Below are 20,317 nucleotides of genomic sequence, written 5' to 3'. Positions count from 1 at the left end.
TGAGTCAGCCAGCCCAACCCTGTACCTCTAACCAGCTTCCAGGGGATGGGTTTCCACTGGTCCGAGGACCACTGTCTGAGAACTACTGGTGTGACAGGAAGAAGACGAAATTAGAGCATCAAAGTTCAAGTCCTAAACTACTAACAATCCGTGAGCTTGAGCAAGCAACTTAAATCTCTCTGAGCCTGTTTCCTCACCTGTATAATAAAGGTCATGTGTGTCCTGCTTACCTTATGCGACTGGCCGTTGTGGTATGTGAGTTCATTTCTGCTTTGAAAACCGTAGATCATTAGACCAGAAGTTCTTCACTTTTTTGTGTCACGGACTCCCTTGGATAAAATAAGATACAGAACAGTACAAAGGAAACCCATTATATTGAAATATGATTATCACCATATTTTTAGAAAACAAATTTGCTTCTTTGTAATTTTTAGTAGCATGTGCTTCTTTAACATTAGAATAGGAGATCTCATGGAGGGCTAATAATTATTGCCATTTCAAGATAGTGATGAGTTTTTCGATAACATTTCAAAACACCAGAGCGCCTGGGTGGCTCAGTCGGTTAAGCGTCTGCCTTTGGCTCAGGTCATGATCCCAGGGTCCTGGGATCAAGCCCTGTGTCAGGCTCCCTGTTCAGCGGGGAGCCTGCTTCTCCCTCTCTCCCCCACCTCCCTACCCCTACTCATGCTTGCACTCTCTCATCTCTGAAATAAATGAATAAAATCTTCAAAAAATATTCCAAAATACCTGCAACAGCTGTAATGTCCTATGAATGCATATGCGATTTGAATAGTACAGTCACAGTACTGCTCCATTGTGATTGGTTGCCAGATTTATAATAGAAGGAAGGCAACGAAAAGAATGTAACTGACAGACCCCCCCAAGCTGGTCATATGGCATGAATAGGTGTGTCCCATTTTCACGATATCCACATTAGCTGACATATTCTGAGACTCACTTGGGTTTGTGCCCACGTGTGAGCTTCCGTGAAAGCTCACAGACGGAGCAAAAATGGCAGGGCTGCAACCCTCCAGCTGGCCTTGTGGTAGCGGCCAGTGAGTCTGTCTGACCCCTTCGCCTTTGAGCTCGCTATGCTACTTCCCAGATAGCTTCTCAGAACTGCTGAAACTTGGAATTGTGTTAATGGGAGGGGCTCAATTTTCATTTTCCAAGGGAAAAAACAGGGACACCTGGATGGCTTGGTCGGTTAAGCATCTGCCTGCGGCTCAGGTCATGATCCCGGGGCCCTGGGATGGAGTGCTGCATCGGGCTCCTTGCTCAGTGGGGAGCCTGCTTCTTCTCTCGCTCTGCCTGCTGCTCCCCCTCCTTGTGTGCGCTCTCTCTCTCTCTGTCAAATAAATAAATAGAATCTGTTTTTAAAAAAAGGAAAAAACAGATGTCTAGATCACAGTGATCTGTTGACTATATAGAAACCACCTTTTTTGTTTGGATGCAGGAACCAGGGGTTGGGTCAGCAACAGCGGGCATTAAGATTGTGGAATAAACTGTCTGAAAAGCAGGGCTTGGATGAGTAAGCGATTCCTACACGAATCTAGGAGAAGGGCATTGTTGCTGCAGATAGTTTAGGCCAAATACATGTGCCCAGTGTTGACAGCTAGAACGAATAAAATCCACATGTCAGACGAGAGTGGAGATTTCCTCATATTGACGTAGCTGTGACAAGCGTCGCCAAAGCTTGACCTTCCGTGAACACACCCACTAGCAAGAGCCATGAGTCACCTGCACCTTTTTGTGGGGTAGTTCTGGACACCGTTACATAGCCCTGGAACTGCTCACAGGCACATAAATCGTAGGTACAGCTGCTTTCACTATGCAAGCCCAGGTGGGGGCTAGTGTGGGACCTATTCCAGAAGCTAACCTGTGAGCATATGGAAGCAGGCCCGTGTCTGCTAAAAATCTCATACGGCTTTTTTTTACACTTTGCTATTATACGGTGAAAGATTCGTCCAAACTCCGAGAGCGGGTGCTTGGGCAACAGTAGGAGACGATAAAAAGATTCGGGGTTCCCGTGTTTTATTTCCTGGGAGGCCCATGCAGTTCTCTCCTGTGCAGTATTATTTGAAATGGATTTAATGGATTTTTTTGCTTTCCAGGTAACAACCTCTTCTACAAGATTGCCATTAAGAGCAATAAAATGTTAGCCAGAACCTACCTTAGTTCTGAGGTTTGGGTGCTCTGAATGGGATTTTAAGAAGAACAAATAAAGAAAGGGAAAATATGTATATCCCTCGGGAGTATTTCTGCTTATACTGTGTCCTTTATGTTAACTAAAAAAGATTTAAGCTTTAAAAAAGATGATATATGCGTATGGTAAAAACAAATTTTAAGTGGCAATAAAGAGATATAAAACGTGAAATAAATGTTTCCCTTCTCATCTCCCATCCCAACCTAAACTCTAGTTCCTGTCCCCAAATGTTAACAGTTTTACGACTTTCTCTGAAAAGTTTTATGCATGTGCGTACATGTTCTTACTTAAAGGTATACACAAATGATCTCATACCAAACACGCTGTTCTGGATTTTTGTTTCATTTAAAAACTTATCACGGAGTTTTTCCCATCCCCCCACACACACACAGACCTATCTCACTGTTTTGGGGGCCACACGGGTCCCACCCGTGGGCTTTCAGTATGACAGATTATGTAAGTAATCCTCCATGGTGGGGTATTTAGGTTGTCTGCAGGGAATATCCTTGTTACAAACACTTTTGTATACTTACAAAAGTATATCCGTCAAAGTAGTTTCCTACAAGTACAATTCTTGGGTCAAGTGTATAGGCACTTAAAGTTTTAGCAATATAACCAAATTGCCCTCCACTGTGGTTGAATTGGTTTGCCTTCCCACCAACAATGTCATGGATGCTTGCTTACTCACACACCTGCCAATTCTGGCAATATTAAATATTTTCAAACATTTGTCAGTCTGGTGGGTCGAGAAGATCCCATTGCAGTTTTGATTTGCATTTCTTAAATTATAAGTAAGGCAGAGCATCTTTCCTTTTGCTTACGGAGTATTTGTACCTCGTTCTCTTTGAATTGCCTGTTTGCCATTCTTTGCCGACTTTTCTTTTCAGCCGGTGTCTTTTTCGGCTATGTATTTTTGTGTTCAGCAAATATGAATTCCTACTATATGGTAAGCGCTGCGCTGGTCTCTAGACCTATAACAGTGAGGAAACACCTTTCAGCGCTTGCAGTGCCCTGGGAGACAAACATTAGTCCAGTCATGCTCTGAACGGATGTATTGCGTGCAGACTGAGTTAAGTGCCTTGGAGGAGAGGCTTTTGCATCTCTTAGAGCACGTGAAAGAAGAAACAGGCCTAAACTGGGGGTTGGGGAAGACTCCCCTAAGGAGCTGACATCTAAAGGACAAATATGATTTGAGGTTCAGAGAAACATTTCTGGAAGAAAGAACGGGTGGTAGAGGGAACGTGATCTATCAGATGAGCTAAAAGAAGGCCAGGGAGCAGAGAACAGAGAGTAAAAACATGTGGTGTGTAATGAGGCTCCATCACATCACCCTGGCCCCCAACCCATTACGGATTGGGGGTTTCTTCTCCTACAGAAATAGAAAGCCATTGAAGGGTGTTCAGCCACAGCTGATGGCCAAACCTGCATTCCAAAGAGATTACTCGGGCTGAAAAGAAGGGAAATAGGTTGATCAGTTAGAAGGTTTTCTAGTTAGTCCAGGTAAGATCTGGTGGTGGTCTTGCCCTGGATTATGGTCGTGAATGCGGAGAGAAGTTGATGGGTTCAAGAAATATGGAGGAGTTCAAATAAAATTTGATGATTGGATTGGATATAGGGGATGAGGAAGGGGGAGGGGTCCAGGATAATTCGTCCATTTCTGATGAAGTCAATGGTAGTACCACTTACTGACATAGTAGACACTGGAAGAAGTCAAGGATGAGTTTGGTCTTAGGCATCTTAGTGAAGCTGTCAAGTAAGCCATCAGATAAAGAAGTCTAGGACCAGAGGAGAAATCTGGATTGGAAACAAATTCGGGAGCCAGCAGAATACAGCAATTAAAGCCATGGCATAGATGAAATTGCCCAAGAAAGTACAGCACCCAAATCAGATCTGCTCTTCTTCCTCAAGGAACGCTAGTACTCAGGAGCTGAGTAGAGAAAGATGACACGGGAAAGAAAGAACAAATGAGCAGCCCGAGAGCAGGAGGACAGCAGGCTGACTGTGGTGTCCCAGAAACCAGAGCAAGAATGTTTCCATTAGGGTGGAGTGGTCAGTCGTGACAGATACTGCTGGGACGTCTAGCAAGGGAAGGCCTGGAAAATGCCCGTTAGACTGAGCAACATGGAGGGCTTGGTGACATTAATTTGAATTGTTTCAATGGTGTAGTGGGAGCAGAGGGCAGGTTGGAGCTGGTTGAGAAATGAATGGGAAGTGAGGAATTGGAGAGACCGTACGGACCACTCTCAGGTGTGATTTTTGAGAGAAAACGGCCCCAAACCCATTCTTCCTCAGTCTCTACTCTTGACCTTCTTCACCACTCAGTAAACTGAAGCGATTTTATAATTCGGTATTCCGTGCTCCACAGCTGTGGTCTCCCAGTGGCCATGGCAAACAGCCAGCCAGGGATGGAGTCAGCGGGGTCCCCTGCTCTAAATAGGAAGCTCTTCCACCCTGTGGAGCAGCTCTGACTCCACTGGCCTCCGGAGACCCACTGTAGAAATGCCGCTGAAAATGGGTTTAAGAAACAAAGAGTCCTTATATTTTAGAGACACCTCCTGAAAAATGTAAGGATAAATGGGGTCTGGGATTTGCAGAGTGAAACAGGATAAGCCATGAGTTGATAATTATTGAAGCTGGGTGATAAAGACACAGAGGTTTATTATACTATTCTCACTGCTTTGGTTTATATATAAATTTTTCCATAATACATTGTACTAAATTAAATTTAGTAACTCTGTGCAAGCGAAGTTGCCAAGAGCCAGTGACCATCACAGGCCCACTATGTATATGATACTTTACACTGGATGTCTTTTTTTTTTTTTTTAAGATTTTATTTATTTATTTATTTGACAGAGAGAGACAGCCAGCGAGAGAGGGAACACAAGCTGGGGGAGTGGGAGAGGAAGAAGCAGGCTCCCATCGGAGGAGCCTGATGTGGGGCTCGATCCCAGAACGCCGGGATCACACCCTGAGCCGAAGGCAGACGCTTAACGACTGCACCACCCAGGCGCCCCTGGATGTCTTTTAAACCCAATCCACCGTTGGCTTGGGGGTTTCAAGATGCCAGATGCCTAAGGAAGAAAGTCAGCTCTCACTTGCTGTCCTTTCTTCTCTCATTAACTGAACACTTTGTTCCTTGCCGCTCTTCTCCTTTCTTACCTCCCTCCTAAGTATAGACACAGCTCTGTCACTTCTCATCTTCACGAACTTGAACAAGTTCCCTGAACCATGCTCTGAGAGATGGGGACACGCACCTGCTTGTGTCCCAAGGGTCAATTTTGACTGTGCATGTGGGAGCGTCTAGCGTGGCTCACAGCCTCAAAAGCCCACAGAAGTCAGGAAGGTCATACAAATGTATGAAGGTGATCAGGTAGGAGAAAATCATGGGACCTGCTTGACCTATCTGTAGCTTTGTCACTTTCAGTAGACATACAAGTAGAAAGAATTGTAAGAAAATTCCTGTTCTGTGAGACAAATAACAATGCAAGCATGATCATAGATGGAATAAATAATCCATAGTCATAAACGAATGGGCAGTAAACTGAAGCTTAGCCTCAGTGTTGGGGAGTCCTGGGGAGCAGTGGGGCTGGGGCACACCAGAGCACACAGATCCCCTCTGATGGGGGGGCGGTCCTCATCTCTAGCTGGTTGCTGCCGTGATGGGATGTCGAGCCAATGCTAACATGTCTTCTTGTTTTACAAGACAAGCTAGAAGTGAGAGAACCCAAACTGAGTTTGGGTTTAATTATTTGAAAACAAAACAAAACACCATGAAGCCCAAGCTAAGCTTATCTGTGGGCCAAAATCAGCTCCTGGGCTGCCCAGGTGCAACCTCTCACCTAGATAATGGGCTATACTACAGGTCCCCTTCCTCTCCTTTTCTCTCGTTCCTCTTATTTTCTATTTCCACATCCTTCTCTCCTAACCACTCCCACTCCTCCTTTCTCTACTAAGTCCAAGTGGTGGAAGGGATTGAAGGGGTTGGAGAAGTGGTCGTGCCCTAGATGCCTCACCCCCCCTCAGGGCCGAGCTCAGTGCCTGGCAAATAGTGGGTCTTCATAGTGGATCCTCAGGAAACACTTTGATGAGTGAATAAGCCAGCAACTGGGGGGAGAGGGGGTCTGTTCACTTTCTTGTGTGCACCCTGGGCTTACTCGAGGAATTGTGTCGTTGTTCTTGACAGCTTTGCGAAGTCGTTCCGGCCGCTCCATCATCAATGGCAACTGGGCAATTGACCGGCCGGGAAAATACGAGGGTGGAGGGACCATGTTCACCTACAAGCGTCCGAATGAGATTTCGAGCACCGCCGGAGAATCCTTTTTGGCTGAAGGCCCCACGAATGAAATCTTGGACGTCTATGTGAGTTTAGATATTTCTGGACTGTTGGAATTTTGCATCTTGTTTCTGCCAAGGACCACACTTAGTACAAATAAGCAACAAATCGTTGCCCGTGCTCAATAAAACCATTCGAGCTGAGCCTTTCAAGGTGCCTGGGTGCTTGGCGTTCATCTTGGCCGTTCACCCCTGAATGTACCTAGCTCTTAGAGACCTTAAACTCTACCAGATGCTTATTACCCTCAGAGTTTATTGACCCCCTAAAACCATTTTTACTTGTTGAACCAAATCAGAGGCAAAACATATCCTTGATTTCATGAGCATTGGCTCCCCTCCAGGCACTTTCCTCCTAATGCTAATTTGGCATGTTTTCTTTTTATGGCAAAAGAAAGCAAATGCCTAAAGCAAGACAAAGCCGCTCAAGTTCCCAGCCCTCTTCAAATTCTATTAAACCGAATGAAGAAAGGAGCGCTCCAGAGTACTCCAGATGATACGATAAAGCTCGGAGTAACAGTATAGAGGTTTACTATAAGTTCCTTGCCTTGCAGAAGACACAATTTGGGATTTATTTTACAAGAAACTAAATTATGAAGTCGCCCAAGAGTTTTAAATGGTCCTTATTTTTAAAAGAAAGCACTAAAATCCAGTCTTCTTAAAAAGATCAGGAAATTTAAAAAAAGTGACAAGAAATAAAAAGCTCGAAATCAGGTTTTGATAAAGACGAGCTCACCCACGGATCTGCATTTTCTTACCTTCCCCAGAGCCATGTGAATCTACGTGCTAGTTTGCTGTGTTCGAATTTTATAAATATTAGTTCTCCAACTATATAGTCACGTGTTCATGCCCGTTGGGCCTTGGGGCTCGTAGACTAGAAACTACAAGAGGAGCCTTGTTACAGTTAATTTTGGATATTTTTTAAGACTGTCCAGTTGGTTGTTGGACTCCGGGTAAGTTTCAAACGGCATCGGGGGTAAAAACCCCGGTCATTAAGGGCCCACTGTGGGCGGTCTAGGCTGTGGGGGCCAACAATAATCTCATAAACGAGACAAGGCTTGCCCGGCAGAATGCTCTGCAGAAGAGGCGTAGGAGAAGCGAGGAGGGTTTCCGGCCTCAGACCCACTGTCAGCATATGAGAAAAGAGAAACGAAGGAATTAGGGGTAAAGAGTGGGAACTGGAGGCCACACCCCTGCATCCCTTGGGGTTCTGTGTTCACCACCATGGTTCCTGGGTGTCAGGAGCTCAGTGGTTCTCATGTCTGCCTTCCCTCGGGTGATTTGTGGAATGGAGGCCCCATTTCCCATCCAGAGAGCGGGTAAGGGATGATGGCGGACAGAATGGACACTCTCGTGAACCAACAGGACCCACCGTGCAGGGGTGACTGGGAGATGCTTGTGGCTTTAAAGGACCTAAGAGACAGCCATGATTCTAAGCTCCTCCTCCAGGGGAGGAAATCAAAAACTGTGAGGCCATGGGACTTGCTGTAGGTTCCACTACTGGTCAACAGGAGAGCCCCTTTAGAAAGCAGTAGAGACAGAAATATCAGAACGGGATGGCGTCTCCTTGCCTGGCTCGTATTCACACTGTAGATTCCCGTTCTGCTCTCCGTTTAACCCAGCACCCTGCTTCCCACCAGGAAGGCCATGGGCACAAAGGACGGTGTGTTCTGAAGCCAATAGGGAGGGATTTATTCTGCAAAGCCGTGCTGATTTATGTTGTGTTTTCTGTCCCAGACGATGTTTAATTCCTGACTTCCGCAGACTTCCGCAGCTTCCTGCTTGATATCCTGCTTTTGTCATTGGTTCCTGAGAGAATAGGAACCAGGGAGACTTACTTCCCTGACACTGGTTGTCCTGACCCCATCTCTTTGTGGTTCTGGAACTTTCCATGGATGAGAGGGGATGAGACCCAGAAAGTGGACGAGGGAGAGGGTGGGGCAGACCTTTCCTGAGCCAGCCTGCTGGCCAGGAAAGGTTCTTTGAAGGAACCTAAACTATCACAGGCAGGCTCTGCCCAAGAGGGCTGGCTCTTCTTTGCGTGACTCTATCTCGCCACCTAGTGTTCAAATGCGTTCCCCTGGAGCATACACACGGCCACTTGGAGAGCTCTGAGCAAAATCTAAACCATGGCATAAGACGGTTGAGAGCCCAACAGAAAGGCTCTGCTGCCATTGCTCCCATCTTCCTATTTGAAATGTGTAAAATCTTGACTTTCAGACTAGTTTTCTTCTAAGTTCTTCACGCTTCAAAAGCAAATAACAAAATACCATCTGGAAAGAGCTTGCCTTTAATCTGTCACAGGTTCACTAATACGAGGAGATCTGAATCAACCCACTCATCTATAGATAGTGCCATGTATACCGGGGAACCCTGGGCCAGCAGGAAGGGGGTGTGAGTGTGTGCCGGTGCAATGACATTGACCTCTGTGTTGTCAGATGATACACCAGCAACCCAACCCAGGAGTCCACTATGAGTACGTCATCATGGGGACCAACGCCATCAGCCCGCAGGTGCCTCCTCACAGGAGACCAGGTAAAAATCTCTTGTTCTACTGCCAAGCACACCCCCCCCATTTCTTTTTAAAGCCCTCTATCTTGTCTTGTGCATCTCCCTTGCGTCTCTCAGTCATCACAGGGAAAACCCATGGATGCGCCCTTGACGTCAGAGGATGGCTCAGCATTTATCTGAGCCTTTGCTGACAGAGCGTCCCATTCACTTGATTCAAAAATGAGGTGAACATCCTGAGTGTGTCTTTGAGGTACCTGATATTAGTTTCCTGTAGCTGCCATATAATAAATTATGTCAAACGTGGTGGCTTAAAACAACACACATTTGCTCTCCTACAGTTTGGGAGGTCACCAGTCCAAAATGGGTTTTGCTGGGCTAGAATCAAGGTATCGGCAGGCCATGCTCCCCTGGGAGGCTCTAGAAGGTTCTGTTGCCCTGCCCTTGTCACTTCAAGAGGCCTCCTGCTCTCCTTGCTTCTTGGCCTCTTCCTGCGTCTTCAGTTCGAGCTGAATAGCACCTTCAGATCTCGGGCTCCGACCCCCTTCTTCCATCATCACATCTCTGGGCCCACCCAGACAACCTAGGACAATTCTCCACCCCCAAATCTTTAACTTCGTCACATCTGCAAAGTCCCTCTTGCCATATAAGGTACCATACTCACAGTTCCAGGGATTAGGATGCAGACATCTTCGGAGGGTCATTATTCTGTCCACCTCCTGCCCTTTCTCTTGGTCCCCTTTTGCTCCTATTGACATTACTTTGACTTATAAGAAAAGAATAACGAGTTCGTGCCTAATTATCTACCTCTTTGCTATGAGCTCTGCTGATAGATACAGCAGGCAGCCCTCTGGCTCGCAGATATTTCTTTACCAAATCATAATGCAACCCACCACCCAAATGGAAACTGTTTTCCCCATCGTTTGAACAGGAAGGTCTACATAAATATCAATGATAATATCACTCAGATGCACAGAGTCCTTGCTGGGTGCCGGACACTGCTGAGCCCTTCACATAGATGAACTCATCAAATCATCACGACAGTGCTCAGAGGAAGGTGCTGTTATTAGCCTCATTTTAAAAATAAGGAAATAGAAGCTCAGAGAGATGGACTTACTGCCCAGGTCCCACGGTGACCTCAGTCCCTTGTCTGTTATACCACCAAGGGTTACCTGGTCTGACATCTGTCCCAGGAATTGAGGGCACCGAGGTGAGGCCTGGCCTGCCAAATGCATAACCAGATTATCTGACTGTCACAGGTCAGGGAGGAACCACCTGGCTCCTGGAGACAGCAGGGTGTGTGCCGGGCACGTGGGCTGCCCGTGTGGTCCAAGCTGCAAGTCAGCATACTCAGCCCGACACGACGTTTAAACCATTTGCAGGAATGATACAGAGTCTGAGAAAGGAAGCTCAGGTGGCAGAATATTGAGGTTCCTGAGATCTGATGCTGATGGACAAGGACAATTGGATGAACTATTTGAAATCTTACAGCATGATGATGACTGATAACAAGTCTGATGGGTCTCAGCTAATGGGTAGCATGGGATTGGCTACCTGACACAGGGCAGGCCCAGAAGGAGTCAGTTGCAAAAGGGGCATTCTGGAGTAGGCTTTACCCTCCATGAACTCGAACCCAGCTCTGCCTCTTTCTTGCTGTGCACCCTCAGGCAAGTCAGAAACTTCTCTGAGCATATTCCCAGTCTACAAAATAGTCTACACTCGAAGGTTTTTTTCTGGAGGGGCAGGCGGTGGAGGAGATTGAATACAGGGGTCCCTCCCAGTGTAGTGCCCGTGACATGCAAGGTGTACAAAAGATTTTTAACTGTTTTTGTCTGGTAATATTTTAGTCCCACTTATATCAGTATGCCTAGTCTTGACTCCATTTATTTACATCGTATTTAATATTTTAAGCCATGAAGAGTTGTAAGTGGTGGAAGGTGGGGAAAGCCTTAAGTTTTAACTGGATTCTACAGTAACTCTGGAATTTGCCTCTTTGTTTTGTATCAAACTAGTATAAGCTTGAGCAATATTCAATCAAAATAGAAGTATACAAAGTAAGATGCAAGTGCCCCATAATTGCCCAAACTTGGAAGCATCCAAGATGCCCTTCATGCGGTGAATGGATGGGTAAACTGAGGCACATCCAGCCACTGGAATATTATTCAGCACAGAAAGAAATGAGCTACCTAGCCATGGAAAGACATGGAGGAAACTTAAATGTGCATTATTAAGTGAAGAAGCCGATCTGAAAGGTCTCCATGCTGTATGATTCCAACTATATGATACTGTGGAAAAGTCAGAACTATGGAGACAGTAAACAGATCAGTGGTTGCCAGGGGCTAAGGAGGGGGAGAGGCAGACAGAGAGGACTTTTAGGGCAGTGAAACTATTCTCGATGGTACTGTAATGATGGATACGTGGCATTCTACGTTTGTCAAGACCATAGCATGTACACCGCCAAAATGAACCGTAATGAAAACTATGGGCTTTGGGGGATAATGATGTGTCGACACAGGTTCGTGGATGGTAAGAGATGTACCGTTCCGGTGCGGGACCTTGATGGGGGGCGGGGGGGTAGTTCACTATGTGGGGCCAGGAGAGGCATGGGAACTCTGTACTTGCCACTTAATTGTACTGTGAACCTAAAACTGCTGTAAAAAAAAAGAATAAAGTCTACTTAAAAAAAATAAGAAAGAACAGTATGTCCCAACCTCATCCCCTGACCCCATTCCAAGAGAGAACATCTCTTCATGATTTGGAGGGATTCCACCCAGCCCTTTCCTGTGCGTGTAGAAACGTGCTTATAACCAATATGAACCTTTGTCTGCAGTCTAAGTGTACAGGGAACATTGCGTGCCAGTCTTTTCCAGGAGTCTAACTTAGATCTTGCCTCAACTTCAGATTTCCTTGACACTTGTAGAAAACTCAATCTCAGTCAATACAGGGGCTCCCCACACACACCCCCGGTATGAGTAAAGATCCCTGCCTGGTACAGGTGAGGTCCGTGGTGCCCAGGAAACTCTGGCCCTCTGACTTCGGCCTCTCTTTGCCTTGAAAACATCTCTCTTTCACTCTCTCTCTCCCTCCCTCTCAAAAAATGCTCTCCACTTTTCCCTCCCCTTTCCTCCTCCTTCCCATTGGCTGACCCCAGTATCTGGGCCTTGTTATCCTCACTGAGAACTCAGGCTTTCACTGTGAGAAGGAAGAGGCATTGACTTCCCCCAGGTTTTACTTCCTTACAAAAATCCGAGTCCAGAAAAACTAAGGGCTTGGCCACTTGGCCTGGGAGATGAGGGACAGACACAAAGGGCAGAACACAAATCTAATCTCTCGTAAGGGGTCCGGCCTCACCTGTGTGGATATATACCCAAAATGAATTCTACTATGCTTTTTTCTTTCATCAAACTACGTATCAGTCATATCTCCATGTCACAGCATATATTTTGCCTCATTCTTTAAAAGAAAAAAAATAACATAGCATCCATTCATGGTTTTAGTACAATGTATTTTAACTAGTACCCCGGTGGACATTTAAGTTCACTCTACTATCTGGCTATTTCAAAACACGCTTTAGTGGCCGTGCTTGTACATACAGCTTTGTGTAAAAGAATGGGAATATTTGTACAATAAATGTCCTAGAAACTGAATCACTAGGTCGAGGGGTATGTGCATTTAAAACTTGGGTAGAGGGTTGCTGGAGGGGAGGGGGGTGGGGCGATGAGGTAACTGAGTGATGGACATTAAGGAGGGCACATGATGTAATGAACGCTGGGTGTTCTATGCACCTGATGAATCACTGACCTCTACCTCTGAAACTAATAATACCTTATATGTTAATTAATTGAATTTAAATAAAATTAAATCAATCAAACAAACAAACTTGGGTAGATATGGCCAAATTGCCCTCCAAGAATTGGTGTCCATCTGCAGGCTCCCCCTCCCTAGTTTTCCTGTACCTTCAGTGAGGGGTTTAGGGATTTAAGGGTCTCCAGATTTTCTCATCTTTATCGTGAGGCTAATAAAGTTGTGGTGGTTGTTTTTGTTTTCACATGTAGTTCTTTAAGTATGAGTGAAGTTGAGCATTCTTATGTGACTTTGGGCTGTTTGTATTTCTTTTAATGTGAGTGGCCTCTTCCTGGCCCTTGCCTGATTTTCCTACTGAGATATTCGTCTTTTTCATATTCATTTTTAACAATGTTTTGAATATGAGGGAAATTGGTATCTGCATGTTTAAAATACATGTGCTGTGAATTGGGAATGACCTCATGCTACGTAATTTCTAATGTCGAAGGGATCTCCTCAGTAGGACCCTGGGTCCAGACGAGTCTTACTTCTGTGTGTGCACCTGCCTCTCCTAGGGGAGCCCTTCAACGGCCAGCTGGGAACAGACGGGAGGAGTCAGGAGGAGGGAGAAGAGAAAGAGGGGGCCGAGGAGAAGGAAGATATGCACGGTGGGGCGCCCGAAGTGTTCACCTCGGAATCGGCACAGACCTTCCCAGTCAGACATCCAGATGGATTTTCTTCCCATCGACCAGACAGTGTCGTGCCAGCGGCACTGCAGCCCCCACGGCGGAGCCGGGACCACAACTGGAAACAGCTCGGGACCACAGAATGCTCCACAAGCTGTGGGAAAGGTGAGCTCGAGTGTGGGCAAGGAGGGTCTCTGCAGACCCCCGGGTGAGGAATGGGTGGCTGGGCTCAAGGGACATGGCACACCCTCCTCTCCTTGAGCCTGACTGGGAGATGGCTCATTGGTGTGACATTGTGTCGAGGGTCCCCAGACCACCCTGAAGCTTGGTGATCCACAAGAAGGACACACAGGACTCAGAAGAGCTGCTGTGCTTGTGGTTACAACTTATTACAGTGAAAGGATACAGATGGGTATCATCAGGGGAAAACACACATGGGGCCAAGTCCAGGAGAAACCAGGGGCCCGCTTCCAGGTGTCCCATCCCAAGAGAGTTGCACCCGGCTGCACTGAATTCTCCCAGCTGTGATGGGTGACAGCAAGAGTGAAGCACTGCCAAGCAGAGAAGCATCTCGAGGTTTGGGGTGCAGGGGGCTTACTGTGGCTCAATCACGTAGGCAGGGAGCCCCCACATGGCTCACATTAGCTACTCAGCCTTTAGCACCCAGAAGTCAAACTGATAGATGGAACATGGCCCAAGACCTCGGACCCACAAAAACAGGCATTCAGCCAGATGGCGTTGCCGGCATAATCTATCTGTCAAGCTGATACAGTGTCGTCCAAGACATAGAAAACACTCCTACCAGCAGAATATTCCACGGGCTCAAAGGTTGTCTGCAGCCCTGCTTCAGGACCCGTCCTTGAAGACAGGCCTTTCTTGGGGTGTGCAGGGTTTGAGCACCCCAGGCCTGCTGAGTCAACCCTCTCCTGCAGAACACGCCGTGAATAACCACAGAGTGTGTTCAAGTTTAACATCGAGAAGCTGAGGTAACTCACGCAAGTACCAGGTAAAACTCATTCTCCAATCTAAGATTCCAGAAAAAACCACACTCATAGGGCTTGAGGTGTTAGCTGGCTCTTGTGCTCACCAACGCTCACAGCTCCCCACTGTTCTCTCTGTAAAATCTTCACCCTGTGTCATCCCATTATCCTAACCCCATCAGCTAAGACCCCAGGGACAAGGCTGCAGCCCAGCCACACCAGCTGCAGGAAGGGGGACCACACACCAGAAGGAACAAATGGTGTCTCTCCAAACAAAAGAAAAGAGTTACAGGATTTGGGAGAAGGTTAGATGGAGCTCAGGTGAAATTTAGAGAAAGCCGGGTTTTGATAGGCTCAAAGCAAAAAAGCATGGCTGTGTGCAGAGGGGTCAATATCAGTATCAGTCTGAACTGTGAGGTGGATCCGGGGCCCTATGTCCTTGAAAACCCCAAAGTTAAGGTAGGTGTGGAATGTGGTGTCCAGAAGGCCCTTAACGAACGTCTGGCACGTGGGTTGGAAATTGATGCTGTTTCTCAGTTTCAAGGTGGCCTAGCTCAGTGCAAGGATCTGTCCGTGACCACTAGGAACTATGTCTGCATGGTAATCACCTCCCGTTTGTAAGGAAGTCCTATTTGTGACCCTAAAACCACTGTCCTTGGAGAGAAGGTGGCCACGGAAATGGGAAGGCTGTATCCCGAGAAGGTCCTGCTGCCGGGAAACTGTGATACACTAAGAATATTGGTTTGGGGACTTTTTTTTTTCTTTTCTTCAAGAGACATGTAGCTGAGGGTACAAAATTCAGGAACTCTGACATAATTTGCACCCGGGAAATTTTTCCAACCTCCTCTAAAGCCTTTATCTTTCTCCCAAGAACATTGGCTTAGTGAATTGTGAGAATAGAATTGAGGTGTTTGATTCTTTCTGGGGGCTGGAGTGTCTCCTGCCTGGACCCCCAGCCAGTTCCATGATGTGAATAACTGGAGCGCTAATTGCTGGAGCTGACACTGTACAGATATTAGTGGGCTTTTGCTTAATACATGTGCAAAGAATGTGGAATGGAGATTCATTGGCCTAACCTCTTTTTTTAAGCTTTCGGAGGGAAAATGAAATGCCCTTAGAATGTGTCTGAACAGAGGCAGAAAGCTAATTACACATTTTAGTCAGGACCCATCCCTGGAATTAAAGAGGTGAGCAAGATGAAATGCAGTTGACATAGAAACCCAGGGTCCAAATATGTGATTATGAAGTTTCCACCATGGGGTTGGTGGTACGAGGCCTGCCAGACGACCCAGACACATTTGTGCTAGGCCCAAACAAGGGAAAGTCATAAAAAGAAGAAAAATTGCCATCCTGTGGTTTTATATCAAGGATGGCCGATGTGCAGAAGATTTTCTTCCTTTTCCCGTCCGTAAAGATGACCTAGCCCCACCTTTCGAGTAGGGTGAGATGTTGCCATGTCCAGAGACCATCGGGCATCGCCTCCTGGACTTTAATAGGATAAGGACGAAAGCAGGTGCCGTTGCCCGATCACCCTTCACGCTGCTCGCACAGCCCCACATTCACTGAATAGATGCCACGTACCCCAGGGGTCATTCAACGGGTCATTCAAGGCATGATGGAGGGACCCCATTTCCCAAGATCCTGGTTATCGTTCCCCCAGCCAACCCCAGTCTGCGTGATCCACACAGAGCTAAAACACCTGCCTCCCTTACTATATCCTCTGGTGTGGAGCCAGCAAACTGCTTACACTCCCCGAGCTAGCTCAGGTGTGTCTCCTCTGTGAAGCCGTTCCCGATTCTGCAAGGCACAGGGGGGCACTTATCCCATGGGACCCCACAGCAACTCGGGACACATTCTTGTCCCAGCTCTGCTTGGCCTAGCTGTCCCCGCGCATGGACACTTCGCGTCACCTGCCCCTGGGATCGTAGCCAGCACACAAGGAGATGCTCCCCAAGTGTGAAGAATATATTGTCAAACGGGCGTATCTGGCTGTTAGAAAAGGTGTAAGAGTGGTTTTTACATCATTGCATCCTGGATGGGCAAGGCTGTTACTGCCTTACTTAGTAGCTTAAAGAACGTGGATTTATGTATCTGAAACGGAAGAATCTTTTTCTCTAGATTCTCATATGATTTTGTTTAATGTTCTTAATACAGTCTTCCTCCTTCGCCTGTGGAGACACACACACACACACACACACACACACACACACACACACACACACGGCATCTGCGGCTCGGATGCCTGCAATGACATGAGCAATGACGTGTGCATCCTCTTCTTTACCCTGAGAAGCAGCACGGTTTCTCCAGTCCAAGAGCTACGGAAGAGGTGCCTTGGAAGTAAAACAAGAGGAGAGCTGTATTTTCCCCCAGCCCGCCCCTCTCTCGTACTCCTAGCCCCTTGCTCTTCTCCTGGACAAATGCCAGCAGCCCGTGGATAGCGCTCCTCTGCTCCCTGTAAGGTTTGCTCCCGGCAGCAATGGCTGGATTGCAGGGTAGATGGGGCCATGCGGATGCACCATCCATGTCGAGCTCAGCAGTAGTGACAAATGTACCAGGACATTCTGAGCCTACTGGTGCCATCTTGCTCTTGCATGCACAACCCACATCTGTGCCCCCTGTGACCTCACCGTTCCCCACACAAGTCTTCTCCCATCCTTCCTGGTGGAGCTCAGCACGTGTCTCCATGCCTCTCAAGGGAAAGCCCCCTCACGGTATCACCGTCACAGAGAAGGGTCCTGCCACCGGCAGCCCAGAGTGGCTCATACTCCATCTGGCCATTGCCCAGAACTCTTGTCTGGTCAAACCTTTGGCTTGGCTCAGTGGATTCCTGGAGTTCCAAGACTCAGACGATTTCCTTTTTCTTGCTCCCTATTTTGTCCCTCTCTCCACAATGCCTCACCAGCCTCTCTACACTGTCCTCCGAACTCGCTGACTTGCCTCATTTAATACCTGCAGATTACCTGCGGGACAGTTCCCTCCTCCAGTACAACATACCTCTGTTCTGATCAACACGTGCAACATAAAACCCAACTAAAACGATCCCAGATTTTTCCTGCTGCCTGAAGCCCAGCCAGCACCTGACCTCACCACCCCATTCTCACTTGCCAGCAATTAGAGGCCGAATGGAATGGCGTGCTGTACAGTGAAGAGATGGCCACGTGCCATTTCGAGTGACAGTCTCGGTCTCTGCAGAAATCAAAACTGACCCAAAGAAAGAAACCATTGTGGTCATTGGAGTCAAGAATTACAGTTTTGGTGTTTTCTCACTATCAGAGAGTGAGCCTCTGAATTTATGTCCTTGGCTGAACCCTGGAGCTAGACTAGGGATGAGTGTAGTGTAAAGGCAGTAAGAGGTTGAGGAAGGTCCGTGGCCACGTGCAAACAGCCCTGAGCAGGACCCATCTCTCCAAGGCATAGAGCATTCCTATGGTAGCCTGTGTCCTTTTAGCTAAAGATGTTAAATTGCCCCCTCATTCGAGTGACATGTGGTTGGAGTAGGAACTTTTGCTTTCCAGTCCGCAAACTTGCCAGCAGGAAAGTTAAACCCACATGGTCTGAAGGGATAAACAATAAGATTTTTACTTAATCCCTTAATAGCGGGATCCCAAATGGGTACCCTCCAAGGCATGAACGGAATCCTATCATCGTACGCGAGCACGAGGTGCTTAACGTTTGTGGAATTTAATTAAAAAAATCTCTTCTTCATGGAAGCAGATATGTCACCAGACAAAATCTAATTCCGAAAGTTTTTGCTTCTTATTAATTTTACACTTTTTTACTCCGCTAATAATTATACTTCATTGGAACATTTATTTTAAATAGCTGTCTCAAAGTTACAGCTACATTATGAATTTTTACTTCCAGACTAGTTTTGAAACAAATGATCATTTCAGATTCAGAACTGCCTTCCAATCTGTCAGGTTTCTTACAAGAACCACCCTCTGGCTCAGGGGTCTCACAAGATCAGCTTCAACAAGCACTGACACACTCTTCATGGCCGATGAAATTCGGAGACGTCTATGTGAAGAATTATCCCTCCCGTTACAATTAAATTGTAGTAAGTCGGAAGTTCAGAAACTCCAAATGCCTGGCCAATTAACAACAGAGCTAAGACAGAACCGTAGAATACGCGATCGTGTTCTGCCCGGCAGGAATTGGCTAGTGGCCTAGACTGGGGGTCGACGGCCGGGGGAAGAGGGGACAGACAGTTACTTGTGAAGAAACATCTTATCTTTCAGACAGCTGCAATGGCCTGTTCCTGGTTACCTTTCTCACTTTGTACACACCCGTTAGCAATACTCCCATGCTGCCACTAGGGGGTAGCAGAGAGGCAGGCAGCGTTGTCGGCTTTGATTTTTTTTTTTTGCAAGTTAGAGATTCCCTTTAACGAATTCTGACTTTTCCTCCAAAATACATGTATCCATATTAAGCCAGTGAAACTCGGCTGCATATTTAAAACAAAACAACAACAACAACCCTGAGGCAGTTAGTATTTTTTTTTAGCAAAGTAATGAAAACAAATATGAGCCCTCTGATAAATACCCATTCAGCATTTTGTTGAGTGGCTGTTACTGTGCTAGGTACCAGGGTTACAGGGCTGAACAAGAATTAGTTCTGTCCCTGAGAAGCTCACTGTCTCATGGAAAGCAGACATCTATTCAAATAACTAAAAGTACCGCTGGATCAGTACTTTGTTAGGGGAATGAGTAAAATGCTTTACAGAGAAGTCGGCGGCTTTTCAAGCCTGGGCTGAATCTTCAACCTGTCTCTCACGCGTTCCAGTGTGTGGGGCACTTTTGTTCTAGTTCGGCCACCTGGACAGCGCCCTCTCTCCAAGACACACATGCCCACAGCTATCCAAACCCCACCCTTCTCTAGGATCCAGCGGGGCCCTCTAGGACCGTTTCTCTGTGATGTCTCCAGAAAACCTCCAAACAGGTATTACTCGTGCTCATTTTATAATCACTCTCCTGCCTTGTGATATCTTGAACTGTTACGATAATCGTTCTATCTGCCTTTAGCACTTTCCAGCTGTGTCCGCAAAGAGATGATAAGCTCTTGGAGGGCAGTAACTATTCCTACGCTTCTTCGCACCCATCATTCAAGTGTGTGGGGCTGTCCTTGAGATGTTCTCCTTGTCCTTGCAGGATCGCAGTTCCCTATTTTTCGCTGCGTGCACAGAAACACCCACGAAGAGGTTCCCGAGAGCTACTGTGACTCCAGCATGAAGCCCACCCCCGAGGAGGAGCCCTGCAACCTCTTCCCTTGCCCAGCCTTGTAAGAGGGCCTCTCTGTGGAGGTCGCCTGTTATCGGGTCGCTTCTGGGTGCTTGTGCACAGGACCTTAGTGGCAGACATAAGATCAGATATAGAGACACGAGACTGCAGTCTGTTCAGCAAGGGCACCAGTCTCTGGGGATGAACGCAGAAGCTTGTAGCCTTTAGCACAGAGCACACGCCTTTGGTAGTTTGGAGCAATTGCGTGTTAGCCTGGTGAGGAAAGCGAAGAGGGAAGCTGAGAATTACAGTCCAGTGTGGCCGGTGTTGTAGGTGAGCTGTGAACAGAGAGAATGAGGAGAGCCACACGTACATGGGCAGGAAGTCGGGAAAGGTGTCTCAGGAGAGGTCTTGGGCTGGTTATTGAATGATAAAGAGGACACTCCCAGAAGAACAGGAAGAAAGGCCCCCCAAAAGGGTCCCAACATGATTTTCAAAGTAAGAGAAATTTTCTCCCACGTATTGAGTGTGTGCTGATGTCTTATTTAACTAAGTGACAGAGCAGGATGACAGGGGAGGACCGTGAAACAGACGAGTAAGTAGGTC

General features: G+C 47.0%; 1 protein-coding gene across 1 annotated transcript in view; it reads left to right on the top strand.

Moving 5' to 3' along the window:
• THSD4 (thrombospondin type 1 domain containing 4) overlaps nucleotides 1-20,317 on the top strand; it is a 200,701-nt gene that overhangs the window by 151,383 nt on the left and 29,001 nt on the right. The window contains exons 3-6 of the mRNA XM_034660735.1: nucleotides 6,390-6,565; nucleotides 8,974-9,070; nucleotides 13,402-13,677; nucleotides 19,643-19,772. Coding sequence (XP_034516626.1) covers nucleotides 6,390-6,565; nucleotides 8,974-9,070; nucleotides 13,402-13,677; nucleotides 19,643-19,772 — 679 coding nt within the window. The remainder of the gene's footprint in view (nucleotides 1-6,389; nucleotides 6,566-8,973; nucleotides 9,071-13,401; nucleotides 13,678-19,642; nucleotides 19,773-20,317) is intronic.

Source organism: Ailuropoda melanoleuca, chromosome 5 (genome assembly GCF_002007445.2).
Source record: "Ailuropoda melanoleuca isolate Jingjing chromosome 5, ASM200744v2, whole genome shotgun sequence".
NCBI lineage: Eukaryota > Metazoa > Chordata > Mammalia > Carnivora > Ursidae > Ailuropoda > Ailuropoda melanoleuca.
The sequence above is the reverse complement of the archived record's forward strand: the minus strand, read 5'-3'. Positions and strand labels throughout refer to the sequence as shown.